At 37.0% G+C, this 24350-nt stretch overlaps 1 protein-coding gene across 4 annotated transcripts in view; it reads left to right on the top strand.

The window, feature by feature from the left end:
* Nucleotides 1–24350, top strand: part of CADM2 (cell adhesion molecule 2) — a 580300-nt gene that overhangs the window by 484716 nt on the left and 71234 nt on the right. For all 4 annotated transcript variants that reach the window (XM_066208460.1, XM_066208479.1, XM_066208469.1 and 1 more), the window contains one exon: nt 6106–6196. In XM_066208460.1, the coding sequence (XP_066064557.1) occupies nt 6106–6196 (91 nt within the window). The remainder of the gene's footprint in view (nt 1–6105; nt 6197–24350) is intronic.

Raw genomic sequence — 24350 nt, forward strand, 5'->3', positions numbered from 1 at the left:
ACAAGTTTAAAAAGCCAAAAACCTGAAGGGACATTGCACTTTATATGAAATAATAGTGTGGAAACATAACTACCCTAGCTGAGTATATATTTGTTACCAGTTTGGACAAGTTTTTCTTAAGTTTGTGTTGGTATTAGTAAAATATCTAAGATCTGCTTATGGCATGGTGTTTACATTTAATTATCTTATTTTAAAAAGTAATTATTTAAGCATTCAAAAATATTGCCATCTTTGACACATAAGAAGGCTACTCTGAGGCCACCAGCTCAAGAAGTACTTTAAGAAAAAAATAAAGTTAATTTTTTTTTCATGTAAAGCTCATGAATGGAAGTGCCAAAACTCCTTGATGCTAAGGATTGACACATTCCTAGGAAGTAGGTGGGGATTTTTAAAGTGTTATGAGGTTTGGTTTTTTTTGTGAATATCCTGATCTGGCTCTAGAAAACTTTCCTAAATGTAAAATGAAGGGTATATTCTGTGTTATGTTGGCACTGAATGTAAATGGAAACAATTTGAAAAGGACTGAATTGCTTGAGGATTTTTAACTCATGATGTGCATTGGGCTAAGAATTTTGTAATACCTGGGGGGTTTTTAGTATTTCAGAATACCCTGATTAATCCAACCTAGGAAAGAGATAAGAAAAAAAGCCTTTTCAGATTCAAAGTGAAATCTTAGGTCTAAATCTGGCTGGGAAGAAGACCTTAGCATTCCTGGCAGACCTCTGCTGTTGCATGGAAGGTCCTTGTATTCTGAACCAGACCAAACCCTTTATCCATGAACTCCAAAGGCTGAATATTCTAATCTCTAAATTACTGCCAAATAAGTATTTTGCTGGATCTGATCAACATAGTGTGAATACTTCAGTACTCAATGAAGTAAGTAACCTCTTTTTCTCATAAATCACTGCATGGGAGTCTAATAACTGATCTTGATGGATTGATTACCACTTCTCACAAAAATCAAATTATGTCTAAGTGAGGGGATGTAGGAATGGCTTCCTGAGACATGGAGGTAGAGCAGGCCCCTAAAATGTAGGCTGCTGAAGTACAGGACTCTTGGGATTAGTGGTTCTGTCCTTGTAAGGGAAAAGAAGGAGGTGTCCTTGTTCTGTTCTGCCTTCTAAAGTTTCAGCCACACTGAAAGGTATTTGAGGTGCTAAATTTAAACTTCATAGTAAGTTATTGCATTTATTTATTTTTTAAAAAAAATATATAATTCAGCAGAAAAATTGCAAATTAGGAGCCCTGACTTGGATCTATATATCTGATACAATAGACCTGTGTAAATTTCTGCAGAGGAGAACCACTAAGATTTTTTCTGTTAATCTTCCTTTCACTGGAACACCAATGAAGGCTGAGATTTACCTGTTAACAAATTGTGTGGAGAAATCTAGTGGCAAGTTTATATTACAGCTAAAGTAATGCATATATCAAAATTATCTGGAGGAAAGACTGCTGCATGGTTCTTTGCATAGGTGCATTTTCAGCACTCTTGGAATTCTCATGACTGCAAGATGATGAATATTCCTTCTCCTGAATAGTTTACTGCTTCCAAATGTTGTTTCTTAAAAGTGTCAATGAAAAATATATGCTCCACCCACCTTAACATCTGCCCAAGAGGAAAGGTGGTCTTATTTTCTGTTTATGGGATTGTAATTTCATTGACTGAAGTTAATTACATTAGGGAGGGATTATTTGATAAAATAGTGTATTCCTATCATAATAACTTCATGATAATGCTACGCCTTTGTCTCACAAAGTGATTTCTCATGTCCTTATTCCTACACACCTGTTTCTGATTAATGCCCTAGGGTAGAAAGGGTTATGCTTGATTTTGGGACTCAGCCAGAGCTGTGAGTTCCATGAAAGGTTTCACTAAGAACTGATGGGACCTGAAGATACATATGAAAAATAGGCCAAATTACACTTTTACTATCTTGGCACCAAGAGGAAACCAGTAGAGATTAATTGTCTGATTCTGTTGTCCTGTTTCACAATCTTAGCAAGTTTGTTTACTTTTATGAATTCAGTTTTCCACTTTTATATTGTGTTTGTCAAGGGTTTGCACATGAAGTATAACATAACTCATCACGCAGGATTTTTCCAGCAGCTTTCATGTGATTACTTTGTATGAGCAAATTCATGTGAAGGAGTTTAATCCTGCATGTAACTTTATAAAGGCTTGGTGATAAAATAATATAAATAGATACATACTGAAATCTATTTTACTTCAAGCAATGTAAAAGCAACAAGCACATTCTTAAAGTGAACACACACACACCTTTAAGCATAGAAGATCTGATTAAGAGCAGAAGTCTTATCTAGTGACTGATAAGAACCACCTTTATTTTGAAAAGAGATTAAATCAATCAATAATGAAGTTCCACAAGGTATGAATGTTGCCATTAGTTGCTGCTAAAAGTACAACAGAAGTCAGGTGTTTCATTTCTTGATGTATCAGATCAGATTTTTTACTGGCGATGCTGGAATCAATTTTCCACATGTTTACTGATTTGTGTGTTGCTGAAGGTGACATAGCCTGATCAAATACAGATAAATCTTCTCAAAGCTTTGGAGTGGGTTTCCCAGGCTTTGTGAGATGAGATGAACCCAAATCCGAGAAAGATGGATGAAGCAGAATCAGTCAGTGGAACTTTTGCCTATGGTCTGCTGAATCACGAAAGGTTATATAAAAAAAGCCCCATGCCACAATTCTTACCTGTAGCTGGTATGTCCAGAAAGAAATGAGCAGATTTTGTGCTCACAGAGGGTAGAAGATGCATAAAGACATGTTTGAACCTCAGTTCAGACTGGTGATAGCAATCAAATGCAGCTCATAAGTACCTCATTACTCAGACTAAAGACTGGAGGGCCAAAGAAGCTCTTGCTGCTGGAGATGGATGTAAATAAAACAATCACTGGGTGCTGAAATCAGTTTCCTTACTGAGAAAACTTGCTGTGGTGCTTACACCCACATAAGTCACTGGGTTTTTAATAGAATTAGACTTTGCCAAAGTTTATTCGTTTTGGAATACTTACCTCCTCCATAATATTCTTAGAACTCAGGATAAGGACATATTTGTAGATATTGTAAAGAAACTGTAGTCACAACTCTCTTGTTCAGAAGAATTCTGCTTTGAATACTGATCCATGATATTTTACTGTCATGAAATTGCTGGGCTAAATACTAAAAAATATGCAAATTATTAAAGTTCTGGTAAGTTCAGCTGGTATTTCTTGGCATATTTCTGTTGAGTTTAGAGGAAGAGGAATAGATCTGACCCACATTAAAACCCTTGACTCTACTCCTTTTGTTTGTTTTGGTTGTAGAAGGAGATTTTTTTTGGATATATCTATATTATTTATAACAAGCTTATAACGTATCTGAAAATAAATCAATCTCTTACTGGATTACGGTTCTTGATTTTCTTTCTTTAGGCTGTTTCCTAATGTTGGTGTTTGCCAGAGATCATGATGTTTCAGTTGTAATGATTAATACTTTCAAGTGTGACAGGTCAAAACTCAGAGTATTGATGGAGTACATTTATACTTTTCAGTTTCTTCTAAAATGAGCAGTCACAGTGGGAGGTAGCATTTTGTAATAGCATTTTGTGTTCTGGAAAAGTACCAGTCAGCAGAGTTCTATCATTTTTGTTAAAATAAGATATTTAGCTTCGTTTTGATTCAGTTCAATTATTCTGAAGATTTCTTCTCATTTAAAGTATTGATGTGAATGTGAAAATAGAGGGAAGGTTCATCTCAAAAGCTTTCCCTTTTTTAAGTGTACACTTTAATTCTGGAGAGAAATCAAGCATGGCCTAAAAAGAAAAAATGGAAACAGTAATACTGAGAATAAAGCACTCAAAATAGAATATCTAGTTTTTGAAAAAGAATCATTAATAAAATGCAAAAATTTTCCATTGTTAGTTTCCCTAAAAATTATATAGTGAATTAAACCCTGTGTTTCCTGCTTTAGAGAAACAAGTAGTTACTGTTTAAGTCAATTAGCAGGGAGAACCACTAGGGAATATATTTCCTACACCAATTTGTTGTGCCTTAGAGAGTGAAACGTAAATATAAGACCTTTCTTATTCTGTGTTAGTAAGCTCTGTTCAGAAGTGCATGGAGAACAGAGACCTGCCTAGTATACTAAAGGAGGAATGGGAACTTCAAGTGGGGGCAAACAGCACTGCATTGATCTATGCAAAGGAAAGCTTAATAGCCTGGAATCCTCTCTTCAATTTTATTTGGGTCATTTACAGTATTGCATAAAATGCTGATAATTTTTTAACGTATTTAAGCCAGGAATAATAGCTAGATGGGCCTTTAATTTCTTCCTTCACCTGTGGCTGTCAGGATTACTTCCATCAAAGTTTTGCTTTTTCATATTTCTCTGGAAACCTCTTGATCTCATTGCATTAGTTGTCTCCCTCCCTCCGTTAAATTCTTCATGTATTCCTATCTGATACTAATTTGCTCCTCTGGTTCAATGTATAGTCAAGAGAGTAATTTATTCATCTTCAACAGCACCACTGAAATCACAGAAGTACTTGATGCCCTGATTTATTAAGGCACTTGAGGTCAGTGCCTTAAGCATGTGCTAAAAATGAAGCAAATGCCAGCCTGGCCTCCAAAGGATTAGTCACCTGCATAATGGTTTGCAGGGTCCTTAAAAATATGAACCTGTGGAAAAGATTTGCTCCTGGTGTAAGGTTAGTGTAGCTGTTCTGGAAAGCTGAATGATGCTGAAAATACTTTCAGTGAAATTGCAGAGAGTCTGCGCTAAGCCTTTCCCTCTTCTTGACTTGTGCCGTGCTGGTACTCTGTGGTGTGTAAAAATAAAAAATCAAAAATTAGAAAAATGTTTCCATGATCTTAATTGTTCAGATGCCATTTGGGGTTCAAGAGGACTATTGGCATCTCAGTAAGAAATTATATTGTTATAGCATTTCTTTTTTTGTTTGTTTGATTTTGTGGGGTTATATTGTCATGCTCTTTCACATTTACTTGGTAACGGGATATCTGTGGTGTCACTGCTAAGGAAAACAGCAATTGCAAATTGAATGAGACAAAATGTAGGTACCCTAGATTTGCAGGATAAAGTGGTTTGTATTAGGAAGCTATAGAGAAAGAAACCATGAGGAAAAATAGCCATTTTTCTACTCAATCTGAGTTTTTTTTTCCCTGTGACAATGAACTTTGTTTTTCTTCTCCTTAAGGACAAAATGTGTAACATTCCTTTCTTTATCATCTTCTTTTTGTTCCTTATAAAAGTGCCCCTTTAAGTCATATGTTGACTATGAAAATATATTCTTGCAAGCCAGGTGGCAAAATTTTTTATAAGTTAAAGATCTACTTCAAATGCTCGATTTGGCATGAATTCACAGGAGCTGTATTGTGTATCTTTTTGCAATTAAAACTATAAAACTAATCCAATCACATTGGACAGATTGCAGATTCTTCTGTAATGCTTTTTTCAGATACTTGAAACATTCTCTTTGCAAATTCTGTTTAAGATTGTTATGGTTTAGGGGCAGCTTTATTGCATTTCAGAAATAATATCCTGTAAAATGTCTGTAACAAGGTGTTTTATCTGAAAGCCCATTGTGGCTTTCCTATTATGAGTTTCAAGCTTCTGCAACAACAAAAAGGCTCTTATTCAAATGCACACCATTGCATTCATTCCTCTAATAGCAGCATTCCATCATATCAGCCTAAAAATAGGCAAACAATTGCATGGAGTTCTTGTTATTCATCCTCGATGTTTTGGGGTTTCTATTATTATTTTGTTGTTCGATATTAGACTTTTGGATAGTCATATGGAGTATTTGCATCATATGAAGGAGTAAGAAATTGTTTTCTTTTAGTGTACACATGCTTTCTGTCTGTGTCTCCTAAGGATATAAAAAGTTACTGGTTTAGTTACATTGGTCATTTTTATTGCCTTCCTGAAGACAATGGAAATTGCAAAAGGCTCCGTATGAAACTGTCTCCAAGTGTAAATTAAATCTGTGGTTTAGTCTGTTGTAAATAGAGAAGAATGTACTCTTAGATAATAAATATTTTTTGTGTATATCAACAAGTTGTCTATTTTTTTCTTCCTAGATACACCTTTAGTTAAAATCATTTCTTCCAATTCATGGCCTGAAGAAGGACAATCTATAGTTTTGACTTGTGAATCCAAAGGAAAACCAGTGTAAGTGATTTAACAAGTAATATGTTTTTTTTGTTATTTTACTTATTCTGCTGTGACTGCAGTCCTCAGCTGCAGAAATCTGCTGGCTTTGTCTCCTCCTGGGGTGTAAAGTACTCACTGCTATAGAAAACCCCTTGAAGCCTGTCTTCATTAAGTGTCTGTAGAAGATTGGTCTTTTACTTTGTCATCTATTTTAGTTTTCAGGAAGAATTCCAACTGTGAGATTTTTTTTTTTCCCCCCAGTCAGGTATATAAACCTGAAAGGTGTGCAGGTTTAATCTATCTCTGTTTACATCATTGAATTGATGACAGAGGAGAAGACATCTCATGAAAATCTTCCTACATCAACCAGCCTCAGAAAAAAATATATTGAACTTTGGCTGCCATTTACAGGGGAATTTGAAGTTTAATTATATGTGCAAGTGGGCTGCCTCTTTCTACTAGGATTTGGAAAGGTGTAGCCTGCTTTAAGAATATAAGTTGTTTTCCTTGGGAATTAAAATCTTTGCTATATATATCTTTAAAGACAAATCTGTAGAGGTTAACCCTTGCACAGAATCTACTACTTAAACAGACTTGACTCTTGAAAACAGTAACTGCTCAGAGGAGCTATTGTATATTTACTAATATATATATATATATACATATACATATACATATATATATATATATATATATATATATAAAATCCAATTGCTTAATATTAAAGTTGTTATGGATCAATTTTCTTAAATATTGACCTTCTGCTCAGAAGATCAATATATAGTGTAGTGATGATACACAGATTTAGAATGGTCTTCAAAATGGTGATGGAATAATATTTTGAATCTAGAAAAGGTGCAAATTGCATGACAAAAATCATGTCACCTATGGCTGAATTTCTCCCTGGTGTAACTTTAGTGACTTCATGGAATTGCTTTATGTAGGAGCCTTTAGTCAGATTTAGTTCAAGTAAGGCATTTAAGTCCAAAATTTCTATACTGAAAAGCTCTTCTGAGTTATGCCTGACGTAATTTAAACTCCATAGGTACTTTTCTTTTTTTATGCTATATGCCTGCATCATTTTAAAGCAACTTCTCCCTCCAGATCTTGACTGGGTGAGCACCTAGATCATGCTTCTTCCCTGCCTGAGACCAAAGCACTGGAAGTCTATCTAATTAGTCTGACCTGATGCTCAGTGTAATTGATCTGTGTACCTGTGTACTTCTGATGTGTTTGTATTTCTGAGAAAAATACTTCTGTAGGTAACACAAAAATCCCGTGTGAGCCATCTCTTGCTTTTATAATGTACCTGAAGGAGAAGGAATTATCCTTTTATGTCATATCCCTTGAGCATTCCCCTGAGCATGAAGAGGTAGAGTCTGTTTCCCCCTTATTTTCAAAATCTGCTGAGAATGTGCAAGTGCTTAATTTTAGGAAAGAGGTCAACACTGATTGCCCTGAGTGCACCATTGGCTGGGTGATATTTAGCATTTTCTTTATCTCAGTGTTTTTCTCATGACTTAACACGTGACATCTACATGTGAAGTGCTCTATTTGGCTAAAAGACTTGTGGCATTCTAGCCTCACTCAGTCCCTCACTCACCAGCAGGATCAGGGAAAGAATCAGAGGAGAAAAAGTGCGATACCTTGATAGACACAATATTATCTATTTGGTGCATATAATATTATGGACATAGTTTATACCACTAAGAGGCACTAGTTTAAACTTAGTAATTAAAAGAGAGCTTCAATTAGGTGCTTACGGATTTATTTATTTTAAGTAAAGCTGTGTTCTGTCCTTGAAGGATTCAAATACAAAATTTACATGTGGTTTTGAAAGGGAAAAAAAATCTTTACATTTAACAGTTATCAAGAATGGAGACCTGTATGTGGTAGCCTTTGAGGCACAAATATTTTGCCAATAAATGCACCTCTAATTGTCCAGGCCACAGGCACTGCCAACATCAGCTGCCCTGTATTACTTCATTCGGTCAGTCTTTCATGGCACAGGGCCAGTAATAAATAGGCATCCTCCTGAGAGCAGTTTGCAGTGGCTTAGCATGAGGAGGAAAGAATCTCATGCTCCCAGCCAGCATTGCGAGTACCTCTGCCTGGGAGAGAGAGAGGAATTGAAGAGGTCCACAGAGCCCAGATGTGTCAGTGTCACAAGGTAAGTGATGGACTGTGGACATCATGGAGAGCTCAGGGCCAGATGTGGTCCTTCACGGCCCTTTGCACACTATGGATTAATTTCTGTATACTTCATGTCACAGAGACAGCAGTGTCTCCTGTTTCCTGTAGGCAGCAGCAAATGAACACTTACTTAGGGGTGCATTCCTCTTGCATCCCAGAGCAATTCTCACAAGCTTCAAAATGACATTTGAGATGAAAACTGAGAAAGGGTGAAGCCAGGTGGTGGCTGTGGTGACATTGACGATACTGATGGCTGCTGCTGAGTAATTCTTTCCCAAAAGGGAAAAGCGGGATGAGGCTAAAGTTAGAATGTACTTACACCATCTTACAGCTCATCACCAGGCCCTTCCTGAAGGGGATTCTGCCCCTCAAACCATGTGCATCATCATTACCCTGATACTGTGTTTCCAGTCTACAACACAGTCTTGTGGAAAAACCCTTCCTAACTTACAGTCCTGTGGCAGGAAATGGGAGGGAACACTTGCTGAAACCAACCCCTGCATCTCCTGCTGAAACAGCATCCTCCAGAAATACAGCAGAGGGACAAAGAGCAACTACAAAGAGCTGTACTAGGGGTTAGATCTAGGGGCCTGCTGAGGTTTCACAATTTAGGGTATAAGATTTCTCTTGGTCAGTCATTATCCATGGCTTTGGACAGGAGAAGAAATGTCTCAGATTTGTCCTCAGACCCTTGGATGCGAGCTGCATCAGTTGTCACAGCGTGTGAGGTGGGCTGGGATTATCCCAGCTTTTGAGGTTTCCAGTGGCTTTGGATGGGTTCTTATCACCCCACATTTGTGGTCATGGTACAGAGATCGCAGTGTTGGAGGAGGGATCCTGAGACTGGGGCTGAGGGGGAGAAGCTGGGAGCATGGGAGTGGAGAGGAAGATAGAAATATGATTGAATGAGACAACATAAGAGGGTGTAAGACAGATTGCGCTAATTCTGTAACTGTACTGTTTTGCCTCTCTGCTCATCACTGGGAGGATGAGGATGGCTCTGGCTCCGGTCAGATCCTGTGCTGATTTCTGTTACTTTGAGGCAGGAGCTGAAAATGACTTTCTTTTGGGCAACCACTGTGTTGCTGCTGTGGAAGTGGGACGATGCCAATAAAAAGAGCTGGCCAGGCTTCCTGCCTGTTCTGGGATGGTTTTGCAGAGGCAGGCCACATGGATTTGATGATGTTCTTCAGGCACCAGCTCTAAGAAACAGCAACAGAAGGCTGGTGTTTGGAATATTTTATGAATAAATCTATGACACTTTCAATTAAAATTTTCTGTTGATGCGAAGAAAAAAAGGAAATTTATTCATCAGTTTACCACAGAGAAACATGACACTCTAGGAGTATACTCTACTATGTGTAATATTTTAAGGGAACTTGAGATACAGCATTTGTGAAGATTTTGTCCAATTGATGAATGCCCAGTTGGTAGAGCAAATTTAAGTTTTCTTTTGGAAAACTTTGAATAGGTGTTAGATTAGTCTTTCCTTTTTCAAGACTCAGTTGCTGGTTTCTTCACCCTGTTGACAATTTTGATAATATTGATGTCCAGGGTTGTTGTGTTTTGGTGTGGTGTGGTTTTTTTTGTTTGTTTGGTTTTTTTTATTTGTTTTGTTTTTTCTGAATTGCAGCTAAAAATGTTTTCAGCCATTTCTCTGCATAACTGAGGTCAAAACACTCTGTACTTGATATCACTGTTCAACAACACTCCTTTTTTGGAGTTACTGTTGTGTAGTTTCAAACTATATTCAATTTCTTATCTTTTCAATTCTTAGCACTGTTTTCTTTTCCAGTGTTTTTGGCTGCATCCCTGGACAGTTGTCAGTCTGTAACATTTTAGTCAATGAACTTGCCTAATATATCTGTAAGGTGGTGTTGAATCTTCTAGATTTATTTCTTCTTTTAGAGTAAATAGTTTTACCACGATTTTGTTTATTTTCCAAAGAAGGAAATGTAATTAAACTTCTGAAATCCTAGACATCCTTTTCATGTAATGTCTAGACTTTTCTGAAATCATATTGCCTGGCAGTATTTTGAGTATTTTAAAATAAACATGAGGTAGCTGTAAAAAATATAAAAAGTAAAGAACAGAATGATCATTTACAGTCATCCATGCTTAGAATTTTTTTTAAATGTCAATGTTTTCTTATTGCAAGCTGTAACTTCTTTACACTGTTGTGTCTTAACAATATAGTCTAGTGACTCAAAACTGCCCCAAAAGAAATTCAAAAACTGGCCCATAACGAAAGAAAGGTTCAATATTTAATATTCTTAGTCAGTACTCTCATCAAAGCATGCATGAAATATGTGAGTTTTTAAGTCAGTGTCATTTCAGGAGAAAGGACATCAAAATATAATGGAATAATTAGGGCACAGGAAACAAAGAGAGAGTTAGTTGTCTCCTGTGTGCTTTAGAGAAGTGTCTTTCCATTCCACGCAGCTCAGGGGAGTCATAGTACAGTTGGTTGATTAATGTAAAGTGAATATTTGGCCTTCCTTGAGATAAATAGGGAAGTTTTTTATTTCAGAATTCTCACATAGGTATTCTTCATGAGCTCATGAAAGTTATAAAGAAAAGCACAACCAAAAACAAACACTAATACATACAGTGTTCCTTCAGCTGAATCAATGGTCCAGCCAGGTTTTTACCCATGGAGTGGAACAAACATCCAGGTGACAGTGACATCCCAGCGTAGCTTACAGTAAAGTCATTGGAAACAGTGACCAAAATCTCGCTAGAGCCAGAGTAGACAACATGCACTGTCTTTTGCACCTAACGATCCTGCCTTTTCTGCAGAGTTTTCACATGTTTGGGAGTTATAATTGTAGAAACATTTCTCTCATTAACCATTTTGTCACAGACTTAAGGATGGAAGATATTGTAAAGAGAAGAGCAGAAAATCTCTTCCTCCCTCTGAATACTTGTCTTAGTTCAAACTAATTCCAAGCGGAAAGACATCTGAACCTAAGGGAGGCATTTTGAGATATACTAGGAGGGACGCATTTGAATTTCCTGATTTTCTTTGTATGATGAGAGATATGATAATGATTTTCTTCCTGAAAACTGTGGCGGGATATAACCTTTGAAGAGGATTCTTGGCTCCTTCAGTGGCACGCTAGTTATGAATGGTAGCTATGAATGATCTGTATGTTTTATTTGATGCATACCCTCAGAAGAGAGAATTAGGGTTCCTTCATACTGCTCATACTTTTTTTTTTTTAATTTCCCATAGAATCTGAGAACTTAGCAAATATTTAAATGTTATGATTAGATTATTCACTTGCCTCAAATTTACAGCAGGGAACTGATGCAGCAAAAAGTCCTAAGTTCAAAATTGACAAATTTTTTCAATTGGTGTATATTTTATGTCTGACATTGGTCACAGTCCCTATTTTCCCAAGAGTATTTTGGAGTGACACAGCATCCCACTCAGGAGATAGCTCATCTTTGGTTTGAGTTGTAACAGTGAGTTCTTAGCACGCCTACAAACCTGTTTTCAAGAGTGAAATCAGAATCCAGGGCAGAAAATTGTGGAAACCCACTTGACATTCAGCTGTTAACATTTTGATGTAAGCAGTTTCCCAATATTGCTTTGAAACTGCATCCTAATGGCAAATGTAGCCTCTGAATCACTAGTCTAATGGCCAGCCTTTTGTCCATAGACAATTTTTTCTGTCCTGCTTTGATATGATGCACTTCCTGGCTTCTCTGGCAGGTGAGATAGAGGTTCTGTAAGAAATTATCTCATTTTCTACGTAGATTTTATTCACTGCTGTGTAGGTTTGTGTCGTGAGTGCCTAGCAGCCTAGAAAGGAATGCTGGTATCAATTCTGCCTATATGAATTATCATAATGAATCTGGAAAAGCATCCATGTTTCTGTGTTTATAAATCACCGTGCAGAATGAATCCACAGCTCGAACTGGAAGCTCAGGCAGTATCAATAAATATTAATGATTTGGAAAATTGGATGGATTTGTCCATATCCATGAGGAAGTATTACTCTTGCAAAACATCAATGTGGTATCAAAGTGTTTCTCCCTTAAGCTTCATACACATTTGTACATAAGAAATCCTGAACTGTAAGAGTCTCTTGTTTCTCTGGAAAGGACCATCTACGAGTGAAATTAAGTAACTGGGAAAAAAAAAAAAAAAAAAAAAAAGGTAGGAGTTTAGGTACTGGAGTTTCACTGCTTTACGTTTAGATCTTTGTCTTAGCAGAAAGGTGGATGGTTTTGAACAAAACTGCTATGCATTTAACTAACCAGGACCTTCCCTGGTGTTCTTTGCCTTGATCCCAGAACTGGCATTAGCTGAAATATCTTTATCTGATTACTGCCTTCTGAACACTCTGAGTTTACAGTGAAGTTTCCAGAGACACATCACACACAGCTTTGGGCAAGGTCCTGTAAATGTATGTTTGACTAAATGCCTACATATATAGGACAGGGTATTATTGTACCTGTGGATATAGACAGGTACAATGTCTATACTGTAAGAGAAGGGTAAGAAACCCTCCTCACAGTCCTCAGCCCTGTGTTCCTTGTCGCTAGGAACAGCTCTCAGGATAGCTCAGGCTCCCCTAGTCCTGTCTTCTGTCTTGCTCTCTGTCCATTTCAAGTTGTCTTTCTTTTAACTTGGCTTGTTCAGCAGTTAGATAGAGCCTGTCTTCTGCAAATACTGCTGGTATCTCTGTCCTGCCTGTCTCTTTGCCCTTGTTACAGTTTCTTGAAATGTTCTTTGTCTTTTTTTTTTTTTTTTTTCTTAAAGCATTTCTTTTTCCTCCCTGTATCTCTATCCCGTTTAGGCTTCTGTATGCTTTTTTTCTGTTTGGGAAGTGTGAGCTTCTATTTCTCCAGAAAGAACTTACTCTGTTTGAGTAGGTGATTTTTAACTCAAGCCCAGGCCCCTGTTAATTTGATCTGATATGATACATCCCATGTCAGCTGATGTCAATCACTCTGTTTCCTGTGATTATTGTCAACCACAGAGAAATGTTGACCAGTTTTTGAATTACTGTAATTTTGAAGGAGTTCATGCTAATGATATCTCCTGCCTTGATTTAGTGTGCATCCATTATACATTTTATTTAATGAGTGCTCATTTTCAGCAAAGTTTAATGAAGAATATCATATGAATTGTAGGGAAAAATCTACCTGGTGAAACTTTCCAAAAGGTAGTTTGTCTTTGCAGGTAAAAGCCAATTATTTTAAAGGATTGTGTAAATATTCAGCTTGAGACTTTCTACACCAATATTTCATTGACATTACACCTCCACTGTAGAATTATGCCATGATATCGTAGATAACATATTATGAAGCAGATAACATTTTTGCTGAGATACAGTATGTATATTCAATAGATTAAATTTGGGTTTGTACTAAACATCCCGTCCTTCTGGGAGCTTGTAGCTTCTTTTCGCAGCTGGGACATTCTACACTATTTTGTAATTTTTCTTTTCCCCAGTATTTTTCAGAAAGCAGGGAAATTGGTGTTATAAAAAGTGTGACACAAAAAGAAGCAGGTGGGAGCATTAGTGGCTGTCTGAAAATTACACTTTACAATAAAGCCTCCTGCAGTGCTTAAGAACTTCCCCTTTAGTGTTCTGTAAAATGATCACATTGCCTAATAGGCTCAATTCAATAATTGCTTTGCCTCTTTTTTAAGCATCCCTTTTCTGCAGTGTTTACCCATAAAAGTGCACAAAGTACAGTATGAAAAACAACTGCACGCAGCACTTTTAGTGCTCGTTAAATCCATTTTGCATGTGTATGGCTTTTGAAATAATTCTTTTCCTTGCTCTCAGGTGGAAACACATGCTAAAATAAAAAAAAGGCCCGTGGAATAGAATAATAGATTAAATTGAAATACAGAGAAAGTAACTCTAAGTAAGTACCAGACTGCAAGTTAAAACATGAGAAAGAAGTTTTGGGAGAGGATGTGATGTTCAGATACTTTTAGATACTTCAGTTTATGTAGACAAGTGTTTAGCTACAGTTACACATAAAATTATAAAGTTTTTGAATCGACTGCTAGCAATGGAACACAAAAAGGCACATTAGTATAACTTTTTCAGTGTAAATCATGCTGATTATACTGACTATGTTTCACAATTCAGGAATATGTGTAGCAGATGTTATGTGAAGCACCTGATGTCATGGGGAGCACCAGCTCGTTGAATATCTGAATTTTTAACCCCATTTGCAACAGCAGAGTATCCTGAGAACAAGTATGTGGTAGAAGCTGGCAGGGTAAAACACCATCCTTCTAGTGGAGCTTAATACTGCTCTTTGATGACCGTAACCTCAGAAAAAAATGGAGATGGCAAGATTAATGGGTTTGTGGTTCTGACTGGCATGACAGTAGAGAGTTAAAATAATTAATATAGATTGTGTTAATTTATTATTAGTGTAACAAATTATTTGTTGTTTGGCTGAGGTAGTCTTTGACTTTGCATTGCAAGGAAGATCTTGGAGATTTCTCAGACCTGAGTTTGGCTGGCTAAAAATGAAATTTCCACATCCATACTATTCTGAACACCATGGTAAACTGTTTCCAAAACTGAAATTATTTAAGAGGAAAGACTGAGCCTGAGATTTGCAGTCTTGCACAGGAGAACGCTGCTCCAGAGTATTTTCCTCCAGGGGCTGCAGGACAACCAGCCCTTGCTCCTGCACCTGGATCACCTCTTCCCATTGTTTTGGTTTATTCCTGCTTAGGAACACTGGATTGGTCACTTTTAAGATGGAATTGTGAAGGTTTACCAAGGATTAAGAAGTGGTGCTGGTGGAATGGATTGTATTATCCCTGCAGTAGGAGGGAGTATGGGTGTCCCTGGGGGTTGGTGGGAGGGAGGTAAGTGGGAGGCAGATCGGTGTTTCTACTTAATATTGTTTTTTGATTGTGGTTTTGTTTGTTTGTTTGTAGGGGTTTTGTTCGGTTTCTGTTTTGTATTTACTTTCTATTGCTCACAAATATCCCTAAACTACCTTTCTGCCTCGTACACACAATTTCTAGAATCTTCCAAAGGGTGTCACAGACTGAGGGAGCTCTCAGCGCCATCTTCATTCAGCTCCTTCTTTAAAAAGTATTTATTTGCTGTTTGCACCTAGAGGCAAAAAAATAAAGTCTGGGCAATTATATGGTAATCAGCATCAAAAAGGGGAACTACATAAAAATGAAGAGTCTTGTTAAACAGGAGTTATAAGGGGCAACTAAGAGAATTAAATCTTTCCAGGCAGCCTGAGGACTATGTTAGAAAAATAAAGAGTTTAGAACCACAGGGTCAATACATATCACCTAGCAGAATCCCCTGAGAAGAAGAAGTTGGTGAGGCTAAACAGAAGAGAAATCAAAGTAATAAGAAGAGCAAAGCTATAATTTGAAAATCTGAAGTTATTTTCCAAAGAAAAGAGAAGATTCTTAGATCTTGGCAGATTAAATATAAGACTTCAGTAAGCCAAACAACCAAAAAAGCAGGAGTATTTACAGAATGACTAGAAAAGAAACTTGAAAATAAAGGTTTGGGGTTTTTTTAATTAAATAATGGGAAGTTTGTCAGTACATTTTTAGGATCACCTGATAATCAAGGTTTACAGCGAAGCCATACGGATTTGCTACATCCATGTTTTCTGTGGCAGAGGAAACTGGGTACATTATGGACTGATTCCCTCTTTTCTCAGGTGCTCACCAGCAAAATTTAAATGGAGTGTGGAGGTAGTTGTGGAACAAACAGGAAAAATGGGCAGTAGGAAGTCAGCAGGACCAGAAGGTTTTACCCCTGTGTTCCAAGGGAATTCAAGGATGAGACTGATGAATTATGAGCTGTGACAGGAACCTTCATGCTTGAAACCACATGGCTAGATCAGGACAACAGAACTTCAGGAGAGATCCCAGACTGTCCATTTCCATAGAAGTGACATCTGAACTTCTCAAATACTAAAATTTATAAAAAGGACTAGGATTAGCAGACATCTGAAGAAAGGCAAAATTTCATGGGGTTGGAATTCCTTTTGCAGAGAGAAAAGCCTATTTTATAAACGTTTCGTACACAATCCTTGAAGGGCACAGAAAATAGACCTTGTGGTGGCCTATTTGGTATAGAAAGAAAACATTACAGATCTTTCCAAAATTGTCAGTGGTACAGAAGTAGTTGTTTAGGACTGCTAGTTCATTCTCTCTTCAAATAGAAATGCTTAAGAGTAAGTTAAACTAATAAGAACCAGTTTTGTTGCCAAGCAAGGACATAATTTTTCATAAAATAACTGGGAAACTTTGGGAGTTTGTAGTTGATGGATATGACAGATGGTGGAAATTCACAGTAATTCAAGGGAAAACTGCCTAAGTTCATGAAAAGGCAAGTCCTTAAGGTTTAACACTGTATTTTTAAACTGTGCATGGTATCAGAAATGCCTGAGATCTGTGCTTGGCCTGCTCCCTAGACATCTGCTTATCCCTGGTGTTGGAGATGAGGGTCTGGGCTAGCTGAACTTTTTGTCTGACTCAGTGCAGCTGTTCCTTCTCTGCTAAGCACTGAGCATGGGCTGTTGTGGCTCGCTGGGACTGGATGCTAATGGAGCTGAGTCCCATGGAGAGCTTGAGGATATCTCCTTTACAGTGATAAAATTATTACCACGGAGGTACTAATGAATAATTTTCTGTGTGAGGGGAGTTTGTGTGAACTAAAGCACTCCCCTCTGTCTGGAGATAATAACACATTTGGGAAAAGAAAACAAACTTCTCTAAGTAAATAATGTTTGTCTCTTTTCCCCTTTATTGTATTACCATTTTAGAAGTTATTTTTAGATGCAAAAGAAATTGACACAAACCATGGTGTAGAACTTAGCTCTCAAATACAAATGCTTGTAAGTTCACAGTGTATTATTGTTAGGATATTGTTATATTATCTTGAAAGCATAAAACATTTTATTATTCATTATGATTCAATACTGTGTGCTTCAACATCAGCTTTTTTCGACACTGGGGAAAAAAGTAACTGAGGTACAAAAAATTTATGGTGTATTTTCTTTCCTTTGGTGCTCCTATAAACTGTTGTATATAGCAACAAATATTTACTTGCTGAGAAGACACAATTCAACAGAAAATCTTAGAAATGGCTAGTTATTAATGCTTTCTTATCTGGTGAAAAGAAGATGTTTTGCTTCATCTCCCAAACTTCACAATGTTCTTACATGCATTGAAAGTCAGGAAGTGCATACCTTGGTTAATGAGGGTTGGCACAGAAGTCCTTGCTTGTCATCCAAGATGCAGCATTGGTGCTTTTATCAGTTCTCTGCGTGTTGTCACTGCACCTCAAGTGCAGGAAGGAATTTTAGTTTAATGAGGCTTCTCCTTGACTGTGTCTTACATCAACAGCAAATGATTTCAAACAAGTAGTATTTGGACAAGCAAATAACTGTGAATGAGATTTTCAACTGTTTACTTAATGGAAAAAGAGGAAATGAATCAGCCACTCTTCATTTTCCTCTTTGATTCTTGTGCCAGCAAGCATTTGACCTTAGCTCAGAAAACGCAGCTGCCGTTTCTTAGATGGGATTTCTCAGCTTATTGTAATAACAGAGACAAAGTTTCTTGTGAACGTTGGGACACAGTGAAGGCAAATTCAAAACAGTGCGAATTAGGCATGTGAACATCCATCAGTGTGGCAGCCTGAAACATCTAAGCAGTTGAAAATCAGGACTTGTCAGAGGGGGGATAAAAACCCCTCGTAATAGTATTTGCTCATGAATTTCATGATATACCCTTCAGACCTCAGCTGGCATTGAGGGTGTGACCAACAGACATAGTGAAAAAGGAACTGGAAATGTGACAGCAGTTACTGCCTGCTTCTTGTTTTTTGCAGTCCCAACCATTATCTCTGTGTGGCACTTCAGCATAAACAGTGTAAACCAGGCTATCTTAAGAAAATGTACCTTTCTTAATCCTGTGACATGAAAATGTAAAGCATTTAAAATCAGCTGTGCTGAAGCTCTTTCTGCTATTTTTTCTTCTGTTATTTCTGATAAATCAGTATTTTCCTCAGTGCTTGCTCCCCTGGCTGGGGATGCAGCATGCTTGTAAACTGGTGTGAGGAGACACAGTGTTAGAAACGGGTCTGAAGATGTGCCAGATGAGAAGATGTTATTTTCCTCTGTTCTATGACATGCATAGTAACTAAGGTGTGCACATCCTATCATTATGCTTTGCTGCAGCTTTCCTATACCCAGCAGTACTTCATTAACATTAAGAACATAGTTCCTGGTTAATCCCAGTAATTTTCAGCAGCCATTCTGATGCATCCACTTGAGCACCATATTATCTTAATACTGCTGACATTTGCATGTCTTTGAAATATATTTTTTCCAGATACTGTTCATTTAATCCATGGCAGTTTCCATCATGCTTTGTTCTTATAGTCATGCTTTATCACAGCTGAGGAAAGAAAAATAATCTACTAATTTCTCAATAGCTCTTAAAGGTTAAGAAGGAACCAACAAGGTGTAAACAGTAGCATAGGAAGCCCAAAGATATAGCTGTTTCAATACTGACTACATAATTAGGAACATATAGAGCTAGAATTATAGTGAAACCAGGCCATTAAGATTTCAATATTTAATCAACAATTTTTCATGTGATTAAAATTGTTATATGCCATTTATCATTTCAGCTGTGCTCTGACAGGAAAGAAAGAAAAAAAGCCTTTAGGAACAGCGGTAAAATATTTAAGGAAGGTGTGACAATAATTCTTTATATTCACTTATCTGTATATAGTTTCTCCTCTCTTCTCTTCCCTGCTCTTATCTGAGAGTGTAGGTCTCAGCTTATGAGACTGAAAGGAAAGGGATTTGTCTTTGTAATTTGCACATCAATATATGGCACCAATCCCAGGCAGAACAGAGGAAGGGTGTATATTATTGACGTGCTCCAGTGCTGATCCACAGTACTTTCAGTTCCACAATTTTAAAGAAGCTTTCAAAGCATCATTTTTTTTCTGTGAGTGGACCTCTCTTCTTCCCCTGTGTGAGATTTCCTGGCCACCAGTTTGGTACTTGGCTCTGCTGAATTTCCACTCTCTGGATGAGGTGGCAGCTTCACAGTTCTTCTTCTGCTGCCTTCCCCCACTGCAGCAAGAAGGGAGATACACCTTCTAGAGGACTCAGTCCCCTTGCTTTCTTGCACAGTCTCCTAAAAACAAGGCTGTCACTTTTCTTTAATTACTAAGATGTCATTAGGTGTGTCTCATCCATTGCCTGTGGGAGCTGGTGAGGGGCAGATAATACATTGTGCATCCCCCTAAGCAGGTGCAGCATTGTGCAGCCTGCCCATATCAGGCCTTGGGTACAAGAATTCTGATACAAAACCAGTGTCTCTGCTACTTTATAGGAATTGGAAAACACCTTATCTAATCTGTGGCTGAGTGCAGGCCAACCTGCAGATGTTTCCTGTGAAGTGTTGTCTCCTGCTTTGTCCTTGAGCTATTGCAAGTTACCTCACAGTGGCCATCACTCCTGCAAGACCTCTGTTCCCCAGCAAGTGAGGCAGGATTTGTTACATAAGATTGTTTAATGTGGTTTGGGGTTTTTTGTTTGCTTGTTTTTATTTTTTTTTCTCTTTCCTGTTGCTCTACTGGCTTGCACCTCTCCTTTTGCCTTTCTAGCCTCAGGAATATTTTTTGAAAGACATGTTATACTTCTGTGGAGGACTTTTCCTTTTTTCCTGGTTAAAATTTAAAAGGAGTATAAATTATTTATAAACTTGTGACATAAAATGAACAGTATAGCCATACAAGCCATTGTTTTTTAAAGACAAGGTTTAAAGATTTCTTCTTAAAGCTGTTCATAAACTGTGGAAGTTATAGTGTTTCCTCTGAACTTGAGATGTTTTGAGCCTCAGACTTTAAAATACACATAAAAAATTGTGGTTATTAAATGGCTACTAAAAGTGTTCCAAAATAATTGGCATTTTGATTTGAACTACTAAAAATGCATTAAAATGTCCAGGTTTTTTCCAGATTTATTTTGGAAAAAAAAATTAAGTCAGCATCTATTCCATGACTTGATGTTTTATTTAAAAGAGGTTTTCCTGTCTTCTTTATGGTATACATAAATGGAACAGTATTCCTCAGTTCTGTTTGCTCGTAAGTGGTGGCCTGGCCTTGAAAATTTGGAAATATGGCAACCTCTTCCTCCTCCATTTTTTGCTTCTAGATTCATAAGTGCTTGGAGGTATAACTGAATTAGTTCATCAAATTTTGCCTTTCATGGATATGACTGCTTGCCTGGTGCAGAAATGTCTTGAGAAGTATTAAAGGAGTAGAAGTGCCCAATCTGTTGTTTGGAAAGTTGGTCAGATTCAGAGAGAAAAAAAAAAAAAAGGTGGGATAGAATGAGACACCAGAAGTTTGAAAGCAGGTGTAGTGAATGACAAATGTGGGAGAGATTTGTGTGAATTGGGATACCAGGACAGGTTACAGAATGGAATCTCGCTCACAAACTTCTGTTGGGTTTGTTGTTTATTTTTTCTTTTTAGGCAATCTTTTTTTTCCATTTCTAGCCTCCCTGCTGCGTACAATAGTAGAATACAAGGGATATTTCTGATGCAATTCACCGATAAGTTCTCCTCTGATTTCACATAAGTTCTCTTGTTGATCTGTCTCATGCCTATGAGAAAGCCATTCCCCAAAATGTTATTCACAGCAGGGTTTTTATACTTCCCTGAGAAGATTGTGAATAATACTGGAATTAGGTAAGAAGCTTCACATATACATATATATATATATAAAATATATACATATGTATGTGGGTTAGGCAATTTTCAGAATATTGGTCTGATATTGCCTTGCCTTCTTGAAAATGACTAGCAAAGGAAATTTTTGGTTTGTGTTTTTGTTTTTTGGGTGGGAGGGGGTGCATGATATGCACAAAGGGAAAAACTTTGTAAGATAAGTAGTTTCAAAGAAGTTACAATTCAATTGGCTTGAGGATCAATTGGGAAAATGTCTCCAGATAGAGAGCAGCAGCATTGCACAGTTGTGTTGAAGGTGGAAAGCCTGAGGTCAAAGGGTGTCCTAGACTCTAAGAGTACTAAAAGATAAAAAGAAATGGATTTTTAGCCTCATAAGAGCAGATTAAAAAAAGAAATAAAAAAAAAATAAAAAATTAAAATAAAAAAAATTAATGCAGAAACAGAACAGTCAACTTACCACAGGCAAAGGGTTTAGACCAGAAAGGAAACTTAATGCCAGTTTCAAGGAAATATTAGAGTATAGATAGGAGAAAATATGAATATGAAAAATTACTCTTTTACCCTCTAACAAGATATACTTTGTATCTTTGCTTTGAAAGGACTCTTCATTCACTTTAATCAGTTGCTGTCATAATCTGCTGAGGGATAAGGACTTTCAGCTGCAAATTTAGTCTATCATATCAGCATGGTTAGCACCTGTAATCCAGCAAGGGTGAGAGGACTGCCTGATTTATCCACAGCAAGATACAGGCAGGGAGGTCTGTCACCTAAGTATAGTTGTGATGAGCAAAGCAAAGGCTTTATGTGTCTACCTTTATCTAAAATGTGAGGAATGAAGTGTGTTTGGTTTTTGGATGCTTTGGGTTTTTTGTTTGCTTGCTTGCTTTCCTCTTCTGCTATCTTTTTCTCTTTTTTCTATTTTTTGGTCTTCTCTTTTTTTCCCTGTAAATGATGAATATTAGCACCATTTGAGATTCTTCTTACCTCTTTATGTTCATTATTTATGCACCTTTCTCAAAGGCATAATACACTGCAGCTCTCTTCAACACTTTGTTGTTCCTGTTGTCTTTATAGCTGCAAATTCTTGTCAAATTTTTATGATATAAAAAGTTGAAATCTATATTTAGTTGGCACCTCATTTTTAATATATTTTGGTAATTTAATTCTTGACCCTTTAAAAAGCATTAATATGGAACATTATAAATATTTTTAGGCTTCATTATGTCGGCTGAGATGCTTAAAAGAGGAAAGTAGAGGCAAATATAATAATAGTCAACTCAGATGTTCAAAGCTTCTTTCTTAAAAATAAGAGAACTTTGTAAAAGCTACTTAGGATATTCTTTACTAATTCTTCTGGGGAGAAAAAGACTTTGTCAAGGTTACTCAGGTTTTGCAGAACTAGAAAAATCAGAGAGAGTTCTTATCTCATAAAATAAAATCCATCTATCCAAGCCTTTTATGAAGGGCTAGAGACTGTGGAAATTGATGTTTTTGATAGATGAAATGCTCCCAAACCAGCTCATCCCAATATGACTCCTCAGACTAAGACTTTTTATAAACAAGAGGTTCCCCCAGGGTTTAGACTTTCAAGTGGATGATTAACTGACAAAGCTAAAAACCCAGTTTCTTGATACAAAGGAACTATAAGTTTCAAATTAATGAAGCAATCATTCCCTTAGATGACTTTTAACATTGCACCAGGTTTTCAACAAGAAACACTTTGATAAATCTTGTGATACCTTTTCCATTACTCATTTGAGCATATCCACTAGATTATCGTTTTTATGGACTTCAGACAATACATGTATACCCCTGTTTGGAGAACTAAAATGTATTGTTGGAGAGGGCCCTACTCAAAATAATGAATTTACTTATCTTGTTAATGTTCCTCAAATTCTTCTTCTCCCATCTTTCTTTTTACCCACATTGGCTACAGAATTCTGACAGGATGCTTAAATACCCAACTGGATGATAATATCCCCAGTGCGACTGGACATGTGAAAACGTGGCGTTGGGGTTTTTTGTTTTTGTTGCTTTGGTTGGTCAGGGGAGGTTTTGAGTGTGATCTTATGGAACTGAAAAGTTTATTCTGTACTATTATCATGGGTCCGTAGTTTGTCCAAGTGTTGTTTACTAAGGACTCAGTGAAGAACAATTTGTACGTGAGCTTTCTGTACACAAAAATTAGAAAAGGGCAACAAAAATGCATAGAGCCAAGAAGTTTCAAGTGAAAATGGATTGCATTGCTTAAATTCACTTCATTCAAAAGGAAAACATAATGCAATAGATAGATGTGTAGTTTTTAAATGAAGGGTAAGTTAGCTGTTGCAGTTAAAGATCTCACTAAAGAGGAGAATTACAAGAAAGCTTTGAAACGTCATTGTGCTTTGGTTAAGGATAGAGAACAGGAAAGAAAATTAACAAACTTGTCTTAAAATACTCCTGTGTAATTTCAAAGGCCTCAGCTAAAAAAACAAACAAACAAAAAACAACAAACTTTGTAGACAAAAGTAACTATTGACTTTCATGTTCTGTAAACACTTGTTGAAAAGGTAAGTGTTCTTTTCTAGGTGTTCTTTTCTAATCAAGCATGTGGTTTTTAATTTATTTTTTTCCCAACATATTTCAGTTTGCCCTTACCTTTCTTTCTGACTTGTTTTGAAACAAAAGGTTTTCTACTCTCAAGACCAGAAAATAGTTTTGCTGTATTTACCATTTCTTTGTTCAGTTACTTGTAAGAAAAGTACCACAATATAAAGTATGAATCATTGTGAAACTTCCCGCCGCTGTTTTATACCTTCATTTCAATCTGACTGGAAAAGAAAACCAAACTTCCTTGGTTCTGTGTCAGGCTATGAGGCTAACATGAAGACAGTTAACAAACTCAGATTTCTGTACCAAAACCCAGTTCCTTTTTCAAAGGCTTTCCCTGAATGCACAAGTGGAAGGTACTGTTTGTACAGACATTCCTGTTTGATGCAGTTGACATAGGAATTGACAGTGTTATGGCAAGTCTAATATTAAAAACAACCCACTGAAATTCTGCAATGTTAGAGGTGTGTGTGAGAGAGAAAATGTGCAATATTAGGAGTGGACATATTTGCCAGGTCTTCTAGCATGTCAAACCTAAGTATCCCTTTCAAAATGCTGGGTAAGAGCAAGAACCTCTGTCTGGGTCTGGACCTGCGGACGCGTTTCAGTAAGGTAAACTGGGGAGTTCACTCCTCTCTGTGC

Source organism: Chamaea fasciata, unplaced genomic scaffold (assembly GCF_029207755.1).
Source record: "Chamaea fasciata isolate MVZ Bird 193981 ecotype frontalis unplaced genomic scaffold, bChaFas1.0.hap1 SCAF_2, whole genome shotgun sequence".
NCBI classification, from domain to species: Eukaryota; Metazoa; Chordata; class Aves; order Passeriformes; family Sylviidae; genus Chamaea; species Chamaea fasciata.